General features: G+C 45.8%; 2 protein-coding genes and 1 pseudogene across 2 annotated transcripts; 1 reads left to right on the forward strand and 2 right to left on the reverse strand.

Moving 5' to 3' along the window:
• Nucleotides 1–822: 822 nt before the first annotated feature.
• LOC125532871 lies at nucleotides 823–8,390 on the reverse strand (annotated as a pseudogene).
• A 650-nt stretch (nucleotides 8,391–9,040) lies between these two features.
• LOC125513134 (NADH dehydrogenase [ubiquinone] 1 beta subcomplex subunit 8, mitochondrial) lies at nucleotides 9,041–13,192 on the forward strand. The gene is made up of 4 exons (XM_048678175.1): nucleotides 9,041–9,313; nucleotides 9,419–9,505; nucleotides 9,644–9,739; nucleotides 12,879–13,192. The coding sequence occupies exons 1-4, from the start codon at nucleotides 9,176–9,178 to the stop codon at nucleotides 12,933–12,935; spliced, it is 378 nt and encodes a 125-aa protein (XP_048534132.1). The 5' UTR covers nucleotides 9,041–9,175; the 3' UTR covers nucleotides 12,936–13,192.
• Nucleotides 13,193–13,427: 235 nt separating this feature from the next.
• On the reverse strand, nucleotides 13,428–14,086 carry LOC125513124 (14 kDa proline-rich protein DC2.15-like). The gene has a single exon (XM_048678171.1). The coding sequence runs from the start codon at nucleotides 14,018–14,020 to the stop codon at nucleotides 13,565–13,567; it is 456 nt and encodes a 151-aa protein (XP_048534128.1). The 5' UTR covers nucleotides 14,021–14,086; the 3' UTR covers nucleotides 13,428–13,564.
• Nucleotides 14,087–15,104: the final 1,018 nt, after the last annotated feature.

Raw genomic sequence — 15,104 nt, forward strand, 5'->3', positions numbered from 1 at the left:
TGCTCTGAAGTCTGAATTACTTCAGGCCAGTCACAAGAGGCGGGATAGATACATCCATCTGAAATGCATGAGCGGGCCATTGGCCGGTCACTGCAAACATTTGCTGAGCTCGGCAGGTTCAGGGATCCCATTCCCGGAGGAATCCAGGCTGTATCAGTTGGTTGAAACGGAGTAATCATCTTTCGTTAAAGCCTGCTAATCAGTGGCCCGTAAAGCGTCACCAATCGGACCTGGACAGCCCTAAAGGATATGATCACGCACACAGTACCACGGCGATGCATCAACATACCTTCTCGAGCTCAAGCAACAGCTTGTTGATAACAATCAACATCCGTGCAGAGGAAACGAAAAAAAAAGGAAGAAGCTTGCTGATGAAATGAGTCAGGAGGTTCCTCGGTTGGCAGGGAAAGGACCGGTGGTTCCAAACGGGGGAAATTTTCACTCGCAAGCCATTGAGAAAACCATGGCTGGAAATTAAAGCGCACCGAGGAAAGAATTGAAGAAGAGGAGGTCCACGGGGATGGCTCGTCGCAGCACGTAGTCGCAGTAGCCGAGAAGGAACAAGCGCACCGAGGTGAAGGATTGGCGGGCATTGTGGAAAAGTTCAGTGGGATCAATCCGATATCCCGATGGTTAGAACAAGGCTCCCTGGGGGTCGTGGGGGAGGAACGGAGACGCTCTCTTGGGTCGTTTGCTTGCGGTGGAATTTTCACTCACTCGTAGAAAAGGGATGGCTTCGGCACTTGCCCTGTGTGCGGGCTGTGGTGGGTTAGGAACTTTGGGATCCAAGTCGATGGTGATGAGATGCTCAGGGTTGTCCAGGCAAATGACAGTAGCTCCATTACAACTGAGTTCAGATGCAACATTGTATCTAATGGACCAACACGAGATTACACTCTTATGTCACCAAGCTGATCTACCCAGCTTCCATAACAAGAACTCTTCAAGTTGGATAGATTAATCAATCACAGTTTAGCAAACATGTGAGAAGATCAGGAACACCATTACATCAGATAATGTGCGCGGCCATAATATCTGTTGATGTACCTCGACTGCACACAATAGTAAATAACCAAGTTAAATCTAGTGTTGCAGGTTCAGATACATTCAAGTAGTGGGCACTCAGGAACAACTTCATACCTTCATATTGTTAACATCAGGTGTATCCGGGGTTTTCACGGGATATAATTTGTAAAGTTCCATGTTTTCAAATGCCTCTCTTTGCTTAGGGTCCATATCTTCAATAGCTTTCTTCCTGGCTTCTTCAGCCTGAACAAGTTTTGGGGAATATTGAATATTGTAAAGCGTCAAATCTCTTGGAAAATAATTAAATATTTCAGTTAAATGGACCTGTTCCAGTTCTATTTTCCCTTGTTTAACCTTCTCCTTTAGAAATTCCCGTCAAAGAAACGTGGCAGCAAAGTTAGGAAGGGAGTTACTGCTGTAAAACAATGCTAACCTTAGAGTGTATAATTGATCAAGAAGAGTTTAGTGACCTCAATTTTTTCCCTCTCATCCTCTGGCAACCCCTCATCTTCGACTAGCTTATGAGCTAAAACCTGCATTGCAACATGATATGATTCAACATGGATGTCCTTTCATAGGTAGCATTGTACATCAGAGTAGAACAACTGAAATTCCTTACAAACCTTGTAATCATCCAATTCCAAGTGAAAATCACAAACTATCTGCAACAAGCAGCACAAGGTAAACATCAATGTATGAACAATTTACAGCTACTTGAAACCAGACCTGGAGACTTAATTAGGATGCACGAGTGCACTTCTGCGAATAGTGTTTGAAATAGAAATACAATAACTACAAAGTGGAAAGCAGGCTAAGAAGATTTTATTGTTGTTTTATTATCAACAGAAGGAAACCTCAAACAACCCACCCATCCACTTGGGTTTTGAACCATCAAATTGCCACGGGAACAACTTAGGTCAAGCATCCAACATACTACAAAACAGGTGATAACATTTAAGACAAAACGGAAGCAATGCGCATGATCAGATACCAGCAATGGAAGATGAGGAGGGGTCCCCACAGCACGAGATTGCCTTATGTAGCAACAGCAATGGCAGCAAGTCACCAGTACCGGACAAAAACCATGACCTCATCGACTGATGATCACGTCACAGACTAAAGCAGACTAGATCACAGCAATTATACGCTTAAAGGAAGCTTACCGGGGATTCTAGAGGATATATGACGCGGACAACTGTGCCACCTTCATCTTCAGGAGGATTTAGTGGTATGTCTGCAAGATATTAAACAAGGTTCATATGCCGATGAGATTACCCTATAGAGAATGATATCATTAAAACAACCAGTGCCATATAAATTTAAATCAAGTGAGCAACTGGTAGAACAACTTTAGGATATGGGCGTGTATCTGAGAGTGGACTGTGCCAAACAGGATTCAGTGAGTGTTGGGTCATTTTGAGTACTTAGCAATCTTTTCGTGCTTATGATGTCTTAGAATGTGATTGACAATTCCATCCTGGCAGTTCTTAGGCACTAGGCGCAACCCTGCCACATAGCATTACCTGCTGCCTAGGTTTCTGCTTTGCTAGACAGTAACAGGTACTAGGCGCCACTTCGCTGCCTACTGAGTACTTTCTGAAAATAGCATGACCTGAAAATCTGCACGCTCTAGAGATGCTAACCGTCAAGGTGCGAACAGCACTAAAGGCCAAGCAAATATGCACCAAAGTGCAAAAAATGAAAAGAAGAAATTTATCCCCTCAGAAGAAAAAGGAGAATAAAAGAGATTCGCTTATGACAGGATATTATGTGCCATCAAATTACTAGAAAGCAACCAGGATATAATTCAAACTGGTGTTACTAAATATGATGCCATTATGATTTTGTAAAACGGAATACCAGTCAAAAAAAAAAAAACAAGTTTAAAAGCCATTGCGTGTGTTCGCAGGCATGTTTCTTAAACTGCCACTTCAATGAATTAACAATTTGATTAGGGAAAAGGGCATCATTCCAAGACGAAGAATTGCATTGCAACCATTCAACTAATAGTGGCTGCAGTTCTGCAGAATCATGCACACTTTTGGATGGTTGGGTTTACATGATCTTGGCATGACACGTGCCAAAGATAGGTACAACAGTGGAACCTCTAATGGTAAGGGGTATTCAAAGGATCATAAAGAAAAAAGGGTTAAAAAGTTAGATATTACTAGAGAAGCATAATACAGGCCTAAAAAAATAAACCCAATTCAGCTTACAGGGCGTGTAGTAGTAGAACTTGTTGGCTCTCTCAGTTTCCATTCGGTTCAGCGCAGACCTGTAAATGTATAAACCTGGGATTTAATAATCTTAACTAGTGGTAATGGAAATATAGCACATCATTGAATGAGAATGAAAATGCCTGGCAACAGAAATAAATATGTACCTAAAGCATGAAATTCTGAAAGCATAAATTCATAAAACTCACCTCCGCTGGGTGCAACAGAGAGTGAAGATTTTTGTTTTCAAACTTTCAATCCTGCCAAACCTGTAGGCAAAGCAATAGCAAGGTGAGTAAAATAAGTTACAAAGTAGAGGGAAAAAGCAGGGATATAAACAATGAAAACAAAAGGCAACAAATATTGCTCGATATAAGTAACGCAACAGTACCGGTCCTGAAGAGGAACATAAGGCACCCATGACATCTTCATCTCTTCCATTGGTACTATTTCTTCTTTTCCCGTTCGAACAAAATTTATGGCAATCTTATCCGATGGAGGAAAAGGACAGTCAACCTGTAAAATTGAACATGTCAACTGCTAAACAAGACAGATCATCCAGATCATATGTTATGGCGCTGTTAGAAGGAGGGCGCGAGAGGGCCGGCCGGGGGCCTTTCTGCCCACGGCCGGGCAAGAGGGAAGGGATTTCCTTCTTAATTCTTGACTCCCAAGCAAGGCTTACTTGACCCCTAAGCAAGCGACTCTTATCTCTAATTAACCCTAAAACTAACGGGCCCATTAGGCCCATTACGTACTCTAACACTACACCCCACCTGGACATGCAGCTTGTCCTCAAGCTGCAGCCTAACCAACTTATAACCATGACGCGACGCAACACAAACCTAACACCTAAAAACAAGCCTTTTACATCTCGGCTTGTTTTATTATGCTCAACCTGAAATGGACTGGGACACTTTATTTTGGACCCCTTAACAAAAAGTGGACACCATCCGCACGTCGGACGTGCACGTGTACAGCCACCTGGATCCCATGGACACCATCTAGACAAAAGAAGTGCATGTGTAGGACCACCTGGAAGTGGTCGCAAGAGTGACCAGCAGAGGCGCTCTCGCGGCGGCCGGTGACGGAATGCAGTGGTGCTACGTGGTGCGCTGCTGTTGGTGACACCATGGCTTCTTCCTGCCGGACGGCTGTTGGTCTGCACCGCACAGGGAAGAGTGGAGGGCTTGCGATGGAGAATGACGAGGGGTGCGCCCCCCCAACCGCCGATGTCGCAGACTTTGAGGTCGCTGCCCGTGGGGAAAACAGCATGCCCGCTGCCCTGGGGGAAACCGCATGCCCAAGATCCCCGGCGCAACGGATGAGATCGAGGTCCTTTGCGCAGCGAAGGGCAACTTGGAGGAGCGGCAGCTGCAGACCACGCATCTCCCGCACACGCCGACGCGCTAGGAGGCCGCGTGCAGTAGCCTGCAGCCTCACCGCCGCCGACACGTGGCAGGTAGCGATCCAAGACGGAAGCGGTGACGACGACGGCAGGGACTGGACTTGGTGGAGCGGGACTCCCGCCGGCGCGGTTGATGCGGGGCCGGAGCTGACCGGCGGTGGCTGTTGCAGCTGCAGCGGCGGTGGCGCATCGAGCAGCGGCAGCGGCTGTTGCGGCGGAGCGCCGGGCGAGGCTGCCAGGAGCGGCGGCTGCCATTGCAGCCAGGGCTGGGCGGTGGTGGCGATGGATGGAAGCTGCAGTGGCTGCTGCAGTGGTCCGGCGAGCGCGGCGAAGGCTGCCTGGTGCGGCGATGGGCGCTGGAGGCGCGGCGGGAGCCGGCGCCGGCCACTGCGGCCACTGCGGGGCGGCGGCGGGCGACAGCTGCAGCTGGGGCAGCAGCGTCCCAGCGAATGCCGCGGAGGCCCCTGGATGCGGCGAGTACCACAACAGGGCCGGCGGCTCGGCAGTGGCGGTTAGCGGCAGGGGCGGCGGCGGCCCGTAGGGGCTGGCCAGGTACAGCCGGATCCCCTGGACGGCTGTGACAAGGTCGTTGAGGACCCCGGTGATCTCCTCCGGGGTGTAGACGGCGGACGGAGGTGCGGTGGAGGGCGCCGGCATCTGGGCGGTGGCGGCGCCGGAGGATGCAACCAGCGGCGTGGACGGGGAGGGCAGCGGCACGGTGTAGATGGCCAGCGGCGCGGTGGTGACGGTCGGCAGCGGAAGCGACGGGGTGGGCGGCGACGAAGACATGATCGGAACTGAGCTACCTGATACCAAATTGTTATGGCGCTGCTAGAAGGAGGGCGCGAGAGGGCCGGCCGGGGGCCTTTCTGCCCACGGCCGGGCAAGAGGGAAGGGATTTCCTTCTTAATTCTTGCTTGATTAGATTGATACATCTCCTCTCTTTATATAGAGAGGTTTACTTGACTCCCAAGCAAGGCTTACTTGACCCCTAAGCAAGCAACTCTTATCTCTAATTAACCCTAAGACTAACGGGCCCATTAGGCCCATTACGTACTCTAACATCATAGGCCTTAAACAAGTATTTGATCAAATTAACAAATATGAAAAAATATTTGATACTGCATGTTTGGGTAAAAAACATCGGTGAAGAGCAAGACAAGGTCACCAGCCAAATAATTTTTGACAAGTTAACAGGAAATCTTAGAGAGAGAAAACAGGATCATAACAGAACAACAGCAATAGAAGGAAATAAATGCTCCTGCCAAGATAATTCTCTTGGTAACATCAACTGATAAAATAAATGAATTTTCTTACTCCTTTTATTTTCAAAAGCTTGTAGCAACTTCCTAAACTTAAAAGCTGATGCATAAATTTTCATCTTGTGCAATTCATAATTCTACATGAAAATCATAAACAATAATATACTAAAGATGGTATGTTTTTAAGTAATGCAAAAGGTATAAACAGAACTGCTGATTTGTTTATCTGATGTAGACATGAGCTAAAGGTTCAGCTCAATATGTACAACTGCAAGACCATTCTCCGCTGTACATTTTTTTCCTACTAACATGTTTTGCTTTGAAACACAAAATGTAAACATAATGGTGTTATAGATGCTGGGCCAAGAGAGTGGATAAGAACTTACAGCAAGTACAGCAGGAACAACTACAATCTTCAATTCACCATTAACATCCAATTGTTGTGCTGCACGCCAAGAGGAGCCAATTTGACTTGTATGGAATAATATTCAACAGGTGTAAAACTAGAATGGAAATAAGAAGATGGCAGATACTAAATCCACTTTACATACAATATATAAAGTGATACACAAATACAATTGTTGAATCTCACTAAACCAGACTAATAGCACTTAAAACAAACATCAATAAATTTATGGCCAGATAACCCTACTTTGCTACAGATTACGAAATATTACCAACATTATAAAACATGTATCAAGGATCAACGGTAGCAAAATTAACTTTAGAAACAGATTACTGAAATATTATCAACATTATAAAACATGTATCAAGGATCAACGGTAGCAAAATCAACTTCAGAAATAGCTTAGTGCCAAGTATACTTAGTTACTTACGCTCGGTGCTTCCAAACAAGTAAACCGTCTTCCCATATAGTTCCCCCCTTCCTCTAGTGTTTTCTGCTCATCAACAACAACCACATATCACTGTATGCTGAAGTTAAACATTCAAAAAGGGGGTAAATCTTACAAGATTAAGTTTGACTATCATACCTCTAAATTTTCGAAGTTCCAATTGAATTCCTTTATCATATCAGTGTTTTCCCACTGCAGATGACAAGCCAAGTTCTATAAGTTTTTCAAGGCAAGGAAATGCGTACAGCTTAAGCTATATAATATGTCCAAGTGCGCACGACTAACATACACAATACGAAAAAATGGGATGGGAACAAACCTCAGTCCCAACAGGAAAAGCAGACCACCACAGATCCTCCTGAACAGAGTGGCAAACCATTAGTCAAAACACACATTAATCAAAATAGCAAGGCCATCACACAAGATCACAATTCTAATCATAATGGCACCTTCCGAAAACAGTCATAATGGTTGCTTCCAAAAGGAAGAAACCGCTGTCATAAAAAGAAGAAGAAAAACCCTGCAAATAGAACATGGCACCTGTTGTGCAATAATGAATATGTTCTGAGTCAGCATGCCAGAAACATGTTGCTGGCTCATCATCTTCCAATACTACCATAAACCTAGTGCTAATGTGGCATGCTCCTCGACTGACATAGCAATTGCTAGCACCAGACTTGGAAAAAGGTTGACCAGCAGAACGCACACGGCTTAAATTTTTTTCATCAGTCACGAATTCTCTAATACCACGGGGTAGAGCATTCCAGTTTCCTATTTACATGAGAACAAACTAATAGTCAAACCAAGTGCGCATTTGAGCATCACTAGCAGAAGACACAACGAGAAAAAGGAACCCCCCCCCCCCCCCCCCCCCCCCCTTTTTTTTTTACCAAAAATCCCAGCGATGCGAGCACCAATCGAAAGTGAAGCTGGCCGCGAGCTAATCAGATAAGGACCGACGCTCCCTACTTGGGGATACCAATTATCGGAACGCAAAGGAAGTGTCTCCGTGTGAATCGATTGAAAATTAAAATTAGTTTTTCTCTTAACCAAAGCCTATAACCATTAGACACTGATCCAACAGTCCGTCCAGACCTGGATCTCCTTTCTCTCTTTCTTCTTCCTGCTTTCATCTTCACGTGCGATACACCCGGTCGCGCCGAACCGCCAACGCGGAGCCCCCGCCGCCCCCACCTCCCCTCGGCTCCCGTCAGGGCCAGACGCCACTGCCGCCTCCGCCGCCCACTGGGGTTCCCCAGATCCCCTAATTCCTAACCCCAAATCCCATTCGTTTTTGTAATACTCCAGGGTTTAGGGTTTAGGTGATTGATGTGACAACCAGATTCCTCTTCGGGGGTAAGTGCTCCATGTCGACCTTGGGCTTGCTCAGCACCTTGACGCGCTACTCCGCCCCAGAGGAGCTGCCTACTTCGCCGCCGCCTCCTGCTTGCTCGAGGGCTTTCGGCGCCCGGGGGGGCCCCCCCCCCCCCCACCCCGACTCCAGTCCGCGCCCCTGCCGCGCCTCCCTAGTCTTTGCCGGCGGCGGCTGCGGCTCGGCTGGAGCTGGGGTATCCATCGTCGGAGACCTCATGAGCATCGTCGCCTCGCAGATGGAGGGCCTCATTTGTTGAAATTTGGGAACAATTTTGGAAATCTACGAACATTTTTTGGTTTGACATTTTCAAATTTGGGAAAAAATTGGGAACAAAGTTTCAAATTGGCAAACATTTTTTGAATATTGTGAACGTTTAAAAAAATTCATAACTGTTTTTTAATTTGCAAACATTTTTTTTCAAATTCATAAACATTTTTTGAATAAGCAAACGTGTCTTTTGATATCATGAACATTTTCTGATTTCCAGAACATTCTTTTTGAAACTGTGAACATTTTTTAAATTATGAACATTTTTTGAATCCACAAATATTATATGATTTCCCAAACATTTTCTAAAATAATTAACATTTTTTATTTGACGTGTATTTCTTGAACTGGTTTCTTGAAATTCACAATTTTTTTTGAAATTTAGAACTTTTTTGAAATCCTGAATTATTTTGAAGAGGAAAAAAATACAGAAAGGAAAAACAAATGAAAAAACAGGGGTGTCCCGCCCTGCACATGGGCTGGCTCAAAGCAGGTGCGGGGAGGAGCGGGAGGTGCGCGTCTGTGCTATTCAGCGCGTTAGTCGCTGGATAGGGGCGCCCGACTAAATAGTACCCAACTCATTTGTTCTCATTGAGCCCACACAGCCCATTAAGCCGAACACAACTCATTTGTCTGGACCACAACCCTACACCCAAACCAAGCCCACGCTCGCCGAGTTGTTTGCGTCTCCGCCGCCTACGACGACGAGCACACCCGCAGGCGCAGATCTGAGATTGAGTGAGTGTGTGAGAGAGAAATCGGTGGGGATGGCCGGGAGGCTGACTGCGATGGGATCCCGCATCATGGGCGGCCACGGCGCAGCCGCGCGCGCCGCGGCCTCCGCCCTCCGCAACCGCGCCGGCATGGGCCTCCCCGCCGGCAGGCACATCGTCCCCGACAAGCCCGTAAGCTAGGAGACGCCCCTCCCCTCGCCTCCCCCGCTCTCTATTGTTTGTGTGATCTCCATCTCTAATCGGTTCCATTTCGGATTGGGGATTTTTGCGTCGCAGCTGCCTGTGAACGACGAGCTGGTGTGGGACAATGGCACACCCTTCCCTGAGCCCTGCGTCGACCGCCTGGCGCCGCACATCGGCAAGGTATGCTGATCCGACCCCCTCCCCCTCCCCCCTCCCTACTGCTGCAATACACAAGACCGCATCCACTGCAATTTGGTGCGTTGCAGCGCATCAAATGCGTCTGTATCGGTTTGATTTTGATGTGTTTTGGTTGGACAGTACGAGGCTCTGGCGTGGCTGTGTGGAGGTCTGAGCTTCTTCGCCGCTCTCGGCCTGGCCGCCGTTGTGAATGACAAGGCCTCCAAGATGCCATATGTGAGTTTCCAGTGCCACTGCTTCTACTGCCTCGTGATGTTACAACCCCCATTGTTTGTTTAGAGACCATCTTTGTAGTGTTTATCTGTTTGGGCTATGATTTAAAGGAGACTTTCCTGCAAAAAAGTACACCCTCTGTTCCTAAATATATGACGTTTTGGCAGTTCAATTTAAACTGCCAAAACGTCTTATGTTTATAAACAGATGTAGTAAAAGATTTAGCGGAGACTTGCCTTATGCAACTGTACAAAAAATATTGTTGCTAAGATGGTACGACCGTTGGGTCATTGTGAGAGCGTTCCAATTGTTAATTTTAGGCTAGAGTTGCAATTGTTATGAATTGATGTAAATTTGCACAATTTACCTAAACTAGACCTGAAAAATGGTGCAAACCCAGTCAATTTAGTTAACTGCAAATAGAGTACATTTTGGCGTTTTGTTGTTGTTGCAACTAGGGAGGATTCTTGTACTGTATGATCATCAACATATTTTCCTTGTGGTTTATTAGTTGTGATTTGTGTTCTAGCTGTCTAGTGCATGATCTAAATTGTTTCTTGTTAGAAGTTTATATTCCGAGAGAATTAAAGACTGCAACTAGAAATTGATTAATTGAATTGGAACCAAGTTAATTGACCTCAGTTTGTGCAAAATATGTTCTCCCTTGTTCCTTGAAACAAATAAAATGTTGAGAGCTTCCTTGATTTCTTATGTATCTATGGGGGCATTCGTTGTGGGTATTCTTTTCTTATCAAATGAACTGCAATTAATCATCTAACTCTATGGATAACAAATGTAAATATCTGCCACCTCATTGCTTAGCAAGTTATTTTATTGCCTTCATTCAACTGGCACTGCTGGCTTAAATTTCCCATGGAGGATCTCACTTTAGGAAAAAGTCCACATTAGTACATTACACTCTCAAACTATTGGCTGTGCTCATGTACCCACTTAAACAATTTTTGGGCTCATTCAGTAACTCGCTGATTAATTTGAGATCCACTTAACCCCCTAACTAGACTCAGTGGTTCCCAAACAGGGGTTTCATAATCTTGGTTTGACATGTAGGCATGTCACATGTCACGCCATCATCAGCCACAACTCCTTTCCTCCATTTGGTTGATTTAAGCGGAAAATTTTCAAGGAAACAGAGTGCAGTGACGCGGCGGAGGGGTAGGAATTAAGGTTCCAGTGGTTGCTAGAGATATCGCGGGGCATCCAAGTGCTAGCTACCTTGGAGACGTGGCAGTCAGGGTGTCCTAGTGATAGGATCCATCAAGCAGGCTGGTCGTGTTCTTGGCCTTGAACTGCAGACGGAAGTGGCGCATATTTTCTCACCACATCATTTCCAGGAGCTCCTATATGATACCCTTGTTGACCTTCTGGAAGAAAGGACCCCAGTATGCGGGATTGCAGGTGCCCGGTGATCGCAGCTGCTCAGGACGCTATCTCCTCCGTGGCCCCGCCATTCTTTGTCAGGCACCTGAAATTGATCACTGGGAGCTCGCACTCTAACACGTGCAGAGGCTGACTGGCCAACAGCACTGTCATGCACAGGTGCTTGTTCTGTCAGATCACCGTGGCAGAGCAGCACTGCAACAGTGCCTAGTAGCTGTCCGCTAGCGGCTGGTTAGCTAGCTCCAAAGCTAGATGTTCGAATTCACTACGGCGAGCTGTAAATACATCCTAGCTGTGAGCATCATTGTTTATAAGGCGTTAAGGCAAGCACCAACCGCCCTGACGCGTAAGCGCCTAAAGTGGGCATAATTGCAAGGCACTGCCAGGGCGCCTTGGCGCCTAAGCGTCCGCCTTATAAACAATGGTTAGCATATCGTGTCCTTGGGCTAATCAAAGTGAGCTGTGCCTATTCTGGATGCAAGGAAGCTATAGAGAGCGCCCGGTGTGCTTGAGTGTTGTTTTGTGGTGCAAACCCTGCCATGTCATCACCAATCCTGGTATAGGGGGTTAAGTAGACCTCAGATTCTTCATCAGGTGGTTAATTGGGCCTAGAAATTGTTTTGGGTGCATTCAATAGTTTAGATATTTACTTCCTTAGAGAGCAGTTAGTATTTTGGTACACCCTTAAACCTTATATGTATGTCGGGCCTTAGATATTTGTGTTAAGTTCCTTATTATGATTTCATCCCGACACAACCTTGCACTTCCCCAAGATTTGATGCTGGAATCTGTTACTGGATATATACTGGTGATTATTGAGTCTAGATGATCGATTTATTCTGATAACTGTGAACTTCACTGTCATGCTGTATGTTACTCTATTGACTTGAACAATTGGATAGCCATGTTAGTAAGCATGGCCTGTGTCAAACCCTTCAATCCCTAAGCTGTAATGCCTCCTTGATATGCAAAGTTTATACCCACGTCAGAAGGTATTGGTATTAGCATCGCTGGATACTCATGATGTTGCATAATCTGTTATATCCTTCGAAGCACGGAGGACTTTATCATGTATGCTTGTTACCTTATGTGCTATACACGTGTGGAAACAAAGGTTTGGTACTCTCCTGAAGGTTACAGTAGTCAGTAAAGCTAAAATAATCTTATATTTTGGGACGGAGGGAGTATCTGTTAAGCTTATGCCCTTTGTCCTAGATGAAATTCCTTAATATGTCATATCATCCCAATCCTACTTTTTCAGAATACTGCAAACGAAGAAGGCCCTAAAACTAATCTTCTGTTTAAACTTAATCTGATAGTTACTACAGATGCGAACTTGACTTGAAAACTTAATCTGATTTGTGATTGCGGACCTGAAAACTATCTAAACTAGACAATGCCCCATGCGTTGCTGTGGGAACCTTGTTAAAAAATATATGGCTAAGTGGTAGAATACTAAAGTTAATGCAAAAAGCAAATACAAAATGTCTTACATGACTTAATTTCCTTGGAAAAAAGTCATGCATGAGGTGGTATGCTTTGCATTAAGAGATTAATGAAAAAATAACTTATGAATACATGCATGACTAGGTGATGTGGCATTGTTGCATGGAGAGGAAAATTAGGTAGTGAGTTGTAGCTATTTAAGAATAGAGGATTTGTTGTAAATTGGTAAAGAAGGATGCCTGTTTTTAGTTTATTTTGCTGAACAAGCTAACTAAACTCATCATACTTTCTCTTGCAGACACCAAAAGTCTACCCGTTCGACAATTTGAGAGCGGAACTTGGTGATAGATCATAAAATATTTCCCCCCACCTTTTCAAGTGTTGCGAGGAACTGAACTCAGCACACCTCCTTTCATCGGGATGGTGTTTGTTGTCGTTTGTCATGTTATAAACATTGGTCTTGTAGTTTGCTGAATCGAGATAATCGATCCCAGTTTGCGCATATCTATGCATTGATCCATGTAATAAACAATATTGGGTATCTTGTTGATTTCAGATCAATTGACGATGGTACTCTTTGCAAATGTTTTCAAACAAAGTTTTTCCTCTCAATCATTCTTTTTTATAACCAGGCATGCACTTTGCGGCTACTTGTTTTACTGACAATGGCAGAACTGTGATAGTACTTGTAAAGCTGCATGTATAATGTCTGCTTGGTCAGCAACGTCCATATCCCATTCTAATTCGTTTCGGAAAGCACGGCGTTCACAGGGAATAACCATTTAGCAAAGTTGGAACTGAAGGTATAGCGCAGCAAGCACCGAACATGTCATTACGTTACCACACGACACAAGATAGTAGACTTAACATTAAAGGACCAGTACACAGACAAACTTAATTAAAATTCGCGCGCAGCACGTACCACTACTAGCAAGCAAATTAACAACGTTCCATTCGTGCGTGCGTGCGTACGGACTTGGCTGGTCAGTTAGTGCACTGGAAGCCAGCCGGGAGCTTCCTGCCGCAGTGGTTGACGAGGAGGCCGAGCTGGAGGGGCAGGCCGACGTCGACGACGCCCAGCACGTTGGCCTTGATGGCGGTGCAGAGGCAGACTGCGGCGTCCAGGTCGGCGAGGCCGCCAACGAGCTCGCAGCACGGCTTCTTCCCCGACGACGCCGTCGACCAGGAGCCCGCCATCAGGTTCGTCAGCCCGTCGCCTAGGCCCAGCACGTCCGCGCACACCCCCAGCTTCAGCGCGTCCACGGGGCACTTACCTCCGCCGCTCCCGCTCCCGCCCGTCACCGTCGGTGCGCTCGGCGTTGGTTTGCTCTTGCTGGGGCAGGCCGCCTCTGACGAGACGGGGAGGAGGAGGAGGCTCGCCGCTAGAGCCAGGGTAGACAGTGCAACCACCGTGCTGCTGGTTTTGCCCGTCGCCGCCATGACTATGCTGTGACAAAGGTTAGAGAGATCGACGAGAGAATGAGTACCTAGTACGGGTGCGTGCCGTAGCTGCCGTGCATGTGGTGGTATTTGTAGGGGAGTCATCGGTTCGAAAGTTGCGAATTTACTTGAGTCAGGTGTCCGATCGGCTTTATCGCGGCGGCACTTACTGGAGCAACGTGCAATCTGTACTGTAGCTTTGGTACAACATGTAGGGAATGTTAATTCATTGTGGTTCTTCTTGTCGGTGACGCATTAATTCAGGCGCTGCCTGCCGCGTGGTCACTTTGATAGAGAAAATGATCAAAGTTTTTTTAAGATATTTCGCATGGCTCAGTTTGCTGTCTCACGCCAAAGAAAAAGGAAAAGGAAAAGAAAGGTTCGATTTTTTTTGAGGAAATCTCAGTTTGCTGTTCTATGCCTATCCACACAATTCCTATTTGGCCCTGCAGGCGCCCGTTACAACATTGCAATCTGCAAACGGGCGCCTGCAGCAGTCCGAGCTGGGTCGGCCCGTTCTTCATTTTTCTTTTCTGGAAAGGATAAAAAAATCAGCGTGACCCAGATTTGAACTCAAGACCACTCCATAGCAAGCAAATCGACTTAACCACTACGACACCACCATGGGTCATGCAATCTTTTCAAAATCGATGAACTTTTTCGAAATCAGGTGAATTTTTTTCAAAATTGATGAACTTTTGTTTCAAATTTGATGATTTTTTTGAAATCGATGAACTTTTTGCATAATCAATGAACTTTTTTCAAAACCGCGATCTTTTTCTTAATTAATTCAAAAAAATTAAGTGGTACAGTACATGAATAAAATAGCGCTGCAGCCCTGTTATTATGCTGTCGCCTCTGGTGCTAATCAACAATGGCAAGTAGGTCTTCTGGCTAGTGACACTTGTATGTTAACACTATTAAGCGTGCACGTGCAACGCACGTACCCTAATAAAGTACACTAAAAGCATGAACTTTCACTCCAGTTTTTACCAGAACATTTAAATGCATGTCACGCCCAATGATTTGAATGCAATAATTTATTTTAGATTAAGTCATAAGTCTTGTTTGACTGGTGAAAGAC

The sequence above is a fragment of the Triticum urartu genome, chromosome 1 (assembly GCF_003073215.2).
Source record: "Triticum urartu cultivar G1812 chromosome 1, Tu2.1, whole genome shotgun sequence".
NCBI classification, from domain to species: Eukaryota; Viridiplantae; Streptophyta; class Magnoliopsida; order Poales; family Poaceae; genus Triticum; species Triticum urartu.

What these genes read in the sequence shown, in the direction of transcription:
- LOC125513124 (XM_048678171.1), bottom strand. Translation starts at nt 14,020, where the DNA reads ATGGCGGCGACGGGCAAAACCAGCAGCACGGTGGTTGCACTGTCTACC.
- LOC125513134 (XM_048678175.1), top strand. Translation starts at nt 9,176, where the DNA reads ATGGCCGGGAGGCTGACTGCGATGGGATCCCGCATCATGGGCGGCCAC. An exon ending in TGGCGCCGCACATCGGCAAG is followed by an intron (nt 9,506 to 9,643) that starts GTATGCTGATCC and finishes TTGGTTGGACAG; the next exon opens with TACGAGGCTCTGGCGTGGCT. An exon ending in AGGCCTCCAAGATGCCATAT is followed by an intron (nt 9,740 to 12,878) that starts GTGAGTTTCCAG and finishes TTTCTCTTGCAG; the next exon opens with ACACCAAAAGTCTACCCGTT.